General features: G+C 42.8%; 1 protein-coding gene across 1 annotated transcript; it reads right to left on the bottom strand.

The window, feature by feature from the left end:
* Positions 1 to 1,002: 1,002 nt before the first annotated feature.
* On the bottom strand, positions 1,003 to 6,602 carry ndufa10 (NADH:ubiquinone oxidoreductase subunit A10). The gene is made up of 10 exons (XM_003457330.5): positions 6,445 to 6,602; positions 4,732 to 4,900; positions 4,344 to 4,559; positions 4,184 to 4,270; positions 3,941 to 4,062; positions 3,711 to 3,790; positions 2,924 to 2,978; positions 2,759 to 2,844; positions 2,567 to 2,675; positions 1,003 to 1,166 (listed from the first exon to the last, which is right to left on the bottom strand). Exons 1-10 carry the CDS (start codon positions 6,517 to 6,519, stop codon positions 1,098 to 1,100), a joined length of 1,068 nt encoding a protein of 355 aa, XP_003457378.1. The 5' UTR covers positions 6,520 to 6,602; the 3' UTR covers positions 1,003 to 1,097.
* Positions 6,603 to 7,353: the final 751 nt, after the last annotated feature.

Here is a 7,353-nt window from a genome sequence, read left to right as displayed (position 1 = left end):
CTTGGCAGCATGTGTGATGGTAGAAACCTTCAATAACTCATTTAGCACGTTAGCAATAAAAACTTTGATGATGGAGAGCTTCTGCCATGCAAGCAAAACAAACAGGTGAAGATGATATTTAACTCTCTGGACTCCCTTTGGGTGGTGTCTGAGGGGAGGGAGAAAACACACACACACACACACACACACACACACACACACACACACACACAGCATGTAAGCTCCACACAAAAAGGCCACAGACAGAGTGGATTCTAACCCAGGAGCTTTCTGCTGTGTGCCTGACTTTATCAAAGAAAACTATTCTTAAAGGTACTGGATTATAGACAACACATTAAACCACCTTTGACTAAGACTGCAACATTTACACAGTAAAGCAAATCCAGTACATGTTATGGGGGCATGGGAAAGGTCACCAGAGAGGGGAAGCAGCCTCTGAGACGGCTCATTTTGTGGGAGGTATGTTTTCTGTTTGTTTTGATGAACAGTTTTTGAATTTTAAAAAATGGAAATAGTCTCAAAAATACAGTTTCTTCATCTTTTTGAGATCTTGTAAGGAAAACAATTTCATTGTTCAGTTTTGTCCGACTGCTCACTTGCCATCGCCCCAGATTTGGAGGCAGAAATGCTTCTCCTCAGGCCGTTCCTGTGGAACGTCAGCTTGGACGCTGAAACTGTTTTGGCCTCTAGTGTGACCCTGTTCCAGTGAATAATTCAGTACCTACACTCCATTAACTGTTGTTTATTGAGAGCTCACAAGTGCCTCCTGCTGCTCACGCCACTCAACAGCAGCATGAATATAAATTGCTGCTGGGTAAAACACACACAGAGGAGGAAATATTGAAGCAAAAGCCTTTAGGCTGGCCACAGCCTGAACATACAGAAACTACTGGGGTCCATCGTGGCCCAGTAACCCAACAGTAACTCACTGTCATTACCTCATATAAAAAAATGTCTTTGCCAATAGTCCATTACACACAGAGACAGGACAGGAGCCACTCAGTCAGAATCTATTATTTTAATACATACATATTTTTGGGATGTACATTAGAAGACAATGAGCTCAGTGGGCTGATTCGATGATGAGAGTGGAAAGTTCACTTCAGCCAGATGTATTTATCTCCAACATCAGCGTTATATCCACGGGCGTACTTCTTCCCAGGGATCTACAAGGACCAACAACAACAAACACAGGAGTGCATTTAACCAGTGCAGATAATAATAATGATGACAATAATAATAATGACAATAATAATAATAATAATAATAATAATAATAATAATAATGATGATAATAGTTTGTGTCAGAGTTTCTCAGCTTCGCTGAGCTGCCTCTAGGACAACATTCCTTCAGTGGAAGTCATATTCAGACAGGATCCAAATGTCCTTCCGAGGCTTCATTTGTAAACTGGAGGAGATTATTCCAGTATGTGTCACCCTTCTCTTTCTCTCCTCTAAGATCTGGGCTCACAACAAAATGTCAGGTTACAGCCCGCTGCAGCGTTATGGAGCCTGATTCCTGCAGCAGTGGGAGGCGAATACGTCACCAGTCAATAAAGAGAAAAGGTCAGACCCAAATGTTTCCCCACAAGACCGATGATACAAACAACCTCGTAGAATATTCCACATCTGGCATTTGCCATCGAGTAACTACGAGCGGGTCAATAATTCAGCAGAAGGAAATGAGCTCCATCATGTTGACAGAGCTGCACTGGAAAGCTTAGAGAGTTCGGTATAAACAGAACGAGGGGGATTTATACCGAGGCACCAGCCTCGATACGGTTACACAGGCTGTAATAAAGTGCTCAACAACGAGGTCAAGTCAGACTCCATCCAACACACGGAGACTAAAGATGCTGTCAGACGGGGAACGGCCGCAGCACACTGTTCAAATGTAAAATGCTTCCACGCACCTTTGGTGAAACGTACAGCGCTGTGATCTCCAAACACATCGTCTGTATCCTTGAAGCCTGCAGATATGCTGAATGCATCCCCTCTTGGTGGCTCAGGGTCTTTTTTCTCCTGCCTTTGTGGCACACTTTGTGTTTCTGTGCACTCTGCTGCTCCCAGCTGTCAATGAATGGTTTTCAAGGAAACCACAGAGAGCAGCGAGTGTGTGTGTGTGTGTGTGTGTGTGTCACATTACAGGCAAAAACACCCATCAGCTCTGCACGGGTGGTTCTGTGATGTCAGTGTTTTCTACATACAGGCTTTACCTTAGCGGGCTGGCCTGTTCTTAATGGCTGCACAGATATAGTCGTACTTTTCCACTGTGACTGACTTCAAAATAAGAGCCAGGGAAACGTCTGGTGTGGACACCTAAGTGCATGAATGTAATAACTGGGGAACGAGGAGAAGTAGGGGATTCAAATTGATGCCACAGCTGCATCTACTACTAATCTTTGATGACTCTGAACCTCAGTGGTCTTGACCCCAAGGTCAATGGACAGATTAGGTTTGGTGAAAATCTTGTTAATGTGATCTCTCTGTAGACAGATGTCTATACAGAGACAGCACCAGCTCAGTGCGGTCCTGTTCCATGCAGCTAATGTGACATGCGTACATACCGACTTATAGGCGTAGTATTTTTGATCGTAGTCGTGGGCTCCGATGGTTATCTCTGGCAGGAACCTGGGTATGTGGGTCAGGGTTGCCACCCTCTGTTTATCTTCCACACTGCGAAATGCAGAAAAGGGTAGAAAGCTCACATATTTGCATTTCAGTGTGAAACTGTGTGTAAAATACATCCTAAAACTCACAGCATCCTCATGTGGTGGTAGCTGACATCATCCTGCTCCACCCACGGCCCCTTTTCAAACTTCAAATATTCAATATCTTCTGCCACCTGTGGACAGCGTGGGAGGCATAAGACACTGTGTTTGTTTGGTTTGGAGGTGAAGATGACATCTGCAGTTTAATCTTACCCTTTCAACATCTTGAGCCTGGGTTGCATCATAAGCCAGCAGCTCTGACGTCTCACTGAAAAGGAAAAGTGGAGGTGGGGGGAGGTGGGGTGGTGTTACACAGAAAACATTCTGGGTCGTTCACACATTACAGTGAAATTGTATCCACTAATGCCTCCCTGCTTCCAGCTTTGGTGACAGTAATAACAATAATAATGATCATTTCTCAGTTATAAACCCTTCAAAACAGTCTAACTAATGTTGGCACTTATGTACTGAGGCTATATTACTGGAATATCAGCAAACTGTCATAAATCACTACTAAACTCAAAAACCATGACGAGGAGACCTTTGACTACAGGGGTCCTCCTCTCGTCCCCTGATATTTCCACCTAATATTCAAGCTTGAATCTTGAATCTTTTTTGAACACACACACACAAAAAAACAACCCAAAAACTGAATTTTGGACAGATTGCCAGAAGCATTTCTTTTAAATGTTACATTTGGATCAACTGAGTCACCTTTGGATTTGGTCTAATATACTTTTATGGTAATTATTCAACCAAAACGAAAGAATTTAGTGTCTAAATTACGACTTAAACTAAATGACGTTTTAGTCAGAAGACTACTCCTGTCAAAGAAACACTCGTCTGTATGTAAACTGCACATAAGGATGAAGAGCAGTTGTGAGGTAAACTATACTAACTGATAATGTTTTCATGTAGTTAACCATCTGCCTTGAAGCCATTGTCCATCATTATATAAAGACTCTGGTCAGATATCTAACAGCATGTGTAACAATCTTACCTGATTTTGGGGAGAAAAGTCTTCTTGTAGCCATCCTCGATGCTCTTCAGATATGGCAGAGGCACATTTTGAAGGTAGGACTGAGAATAAACATATTTAAAACATAACTCACCTATGATCAATACTATGAGGTGGTTTTCTTTTTATTTTCTGCTGTTCTAATGAAACACTGAGACGATATCCTGCAAAGACAAGTGTCTCCCGTGGTTTAGCAGAACATGTGCCTCTACCTTGGCGCTCTGCTTCAGCTTCTTCTGCACCTCCTCAGCTGGCAGGTCCACATAGATGACGAGGTGTGGAGGCAGGAACTCACAGATGCTAATGTTTTTGATCTCGCTGTAGTGCTGCACACCTGCAAAGCCACAGGTCACACACATCATCACCATCAGGTGAAAAGTGGGGAGATGCTGCTGATTATCTGTATGTATTTTAATTGTCTCCCTCCCTGCTGTTAGTGATGCAGAAGCACTTACACTCCTTCCTAATGTAGCCCTGTTTGAACATGGCCTCCAGGAAGACCACATCACTGAAGGGGGAGCGCTCCAGGATCACTCCCTGACCTAGAAAACAAAAGCCCAGGATGAAGATCACTGCCATACAGATGCATCAACCACACTGCTGAGTCAGAGATACCTGTGGTGAGCAGGTGTTCGATGGCGTCAGAATACTGGAGCAGCCTCATGTTGTACATCCACAGCTGCAGCCTGTAGCTGTTTCCATCTGCAGCTTTGGGGTCTGTGTAGAACTTTTCCAGGCTGCACATCCCATTAAAGTCGACGGGGAGCGGCTCCTTCTCCCCGGTCATCTTGTCCAGGTAGAAAGTGTCAGGCTCAGGCATGTACAGCATCCCTGTGCACAAACAAGTAGAAGCTGTTTTCTGCATCATAAACTCCAAGCACCATGTACCCACTCAGTCTAAAGCTGCGTATCACTTCCTCTAATACAGTGGAGTGTGGTAAAAGCAGGAATCACTCACTGAGTGCACTGTGGTGTGAAAGAATCCCTGTGATTAGATAATTACCCAGTTTGTCGGCCAGTTTCTGGGCCAGCGCTCCTTTCCCCGAGGCCAGGTTGCCATCCACAGAGATGATTTTGCTGTACTGCTTTAACCGTGGCGTGGTCCTCTCCCCCAGAGCGTAGGCCCACCAGCCATATCGCAGGCTTCTCACTGAGCTTGTATGAACGCTGGCCTGGAGCATCAAAAATCAATGAATAAACCTCTAAATGATAAGATGGGTTTGCTAATTATTCAAATGAACAAGGAAAACTCTGTTGGATATTCTCTGCTATGTGTTTGTGCCTCACGCTGCATTCAACAATAACTGAGTTTGTTACTGTGAGTGCAATCAAAACCATCCCTCCAGTTGTTAAACTCATAATAAAACTCATAGTTTTAGCCTTAACCATTATTCTATACATCGGTTTGTGTGAGTCAGTAAGTGTCCACACACAATGAAAGAATACAACATGTACACATCAAAAGTAAATATGTTACAAAAAGTGCTTTAATATGTCAACATTATATTTTTAATTAAAACATTTTTAAGGACCCTGATATAACCAAACATGTGTACAGCTACTACCCTGATATAACCCCGCCCTCATCCCCACCCCTCAATGTTCACACGCTGCAGTGCAAACCTGACTGTAAAAATTGGATTAGGTATAGTAACATGCGATCAATGAGTTGATCAGTTCCATGTAGTTCTGTGTTTATTCCACCAGGTGTCAGGAGACCATCTGCTGATAGCAGGACAATGAAACATAGCATGGAGGAAGCTAACAACATTATTGCTACACAAACTGTGAGCTGGAGCCTGAGATCCCTCTCGTGTTATGTTTGGGGTAACAGTTGTTGGGAAGATTTTAACTGAACTTGCATTAACATAACATGTTGTCATCATCTCAGTTCATATTTCACTTGTCTGTGGTTAGCAGCGTGTGTGTATCTGCACTCACGGTGAAAACGGCGAGATGAGAAATCAGTGACTGCAACAGCAAAGGCTGTCACACCGAGCAGAAAGGACACAGGTGCAAATAAATGAGGGAATGCTGTCATCTTATTAATAACAATTACAGGATTAATCATTCATTAAATGTATATTTTTTTGATACATTTTCCTGTTATATTGTATTTAGTTAGGAAAGCTGTTTAAGTGATTCCAGTCAGATCACATCAGTACTCATTCCTGGCAGGTGCATTTCTAAAAACCCAGGACGAGTCATCTTTAATTAATTCTTTACATCCATCACAGACTTTTAAATAACCACAATGCATTTATTCAACCGATATAAGCACAACTAACACGTAAGCCATCTTTACACAGCTTAATTTCCACTTATTTTTCTAAAAACGGCAGATTCTTCTAAAGTGTGGTGCAGCAGCATCCACCTCCTGTCTGCATGTGGTGAGTTCAAAGTGACGATGTGTTTTATATTCTGTCTGCAACTAAATGCACTCGGGCTGGTACGTTGTCTTGTTCTAGTTTTAAATAGAGGCAGGACCAGGACGACACGACCACAGGTGCACGGGACAGAGGTGCGTGTTAGTGAACCTTCTCACGGAGCTGACCGCACTAACTGTTGTTTGTCAACATTAAAACCAAGCCTGCCGCCTGTGAGTGAAGGGCGGTGATGGTGGCGGCTAAGGGGGCAGCTAAACTAAGATAGCTTGCCCTTGTGAATCAGAGTGGAGCCGAGCCGGACAGAAACCCGGCACACCGCGGGTCCTTACCTTGTGCGCCGCGGTGACTACTCTGAAAGCAGCTGCTCTCGCCGGGATAAGCAGCCGAACTGTCCTCAGGGCCATGATAACCTGTGCTGCACAAACCCTCCGAGCTGACCCGAAAGTCCTCGCAGCCCGGTGACTGAATTATACGTCACACACGCGAGGCCTCTGGGTAGTTTGACCCGTCGCATCCATTATACGTCACGTGGATGACGTACCGTTTGGCTCTTTTTTTTCCCAACTTTATTTCAAAAGAAGCTTTAACAACAAACATAATACATGAAGAACACGTCGTACTACTGTAGTGCAAAATTATAATACAGTGGAACAGTATGTATAATTAAACAAATAGGATAGAGATGCAGGTTAAAAAGGGGAAAAGGCGACAGAGACATTGAATAATTAAATAAAGACATTAAAAATATGACAAATATTAATGGTTTTTAATGCTTTTGTGTTGGGAGAAGAACAAATTGTAGTCACATAGAGTTCTGTTTCTTTCCTGAAAGTGGAGATCTTACATTTATGGATGTGGAGTAAAATCAGATTAATGAGTCATTCTCACTAAAGTCAGTATAACCAAATAACACGTTTTGGTAAAAACGTACAAATTTTGATAAGATGCTGTTAGAGATGAAACTTGTGATATCTTTCCATAAAATCTGAGTAAAGGTACCAGACCAAATAAATGTGAGGTCTCTGGTTTGTTCATTGACATAAGCGTTGATAGTGTTAGTGATATCACACTTTTATGTGGAACCTATATGCTGTTACTGTTGCTAATGAAACATTGTGCCTGTTTTATTTGTGTAATATTTTTTGTTACAATTCAAAAAAGACAAATACAAAGTATCTATAACTGTAACGGTCTCAATAGAGATGGAAAACTTCTTCAACAGTGACCGAGCTGAGAGA

This window comes from Oreochromis niloticus, linkage group LG16, assembly GCF_001858045.2.
Source record: "Oreochromis niloticus isolate F11D_XX linkage group LG16, O_niloticus_UMD_NMBU, whole genome shotgun sequence".
NCBI lineage: Eukaryota > Metazoa > Chordata > Actinopteri > Cichliformes > Cichlidae > Oreochromis > Oreochromis niloticus.
This window is presented reverse-complemented; position numbering and strand designations above follow the sequence as displayed.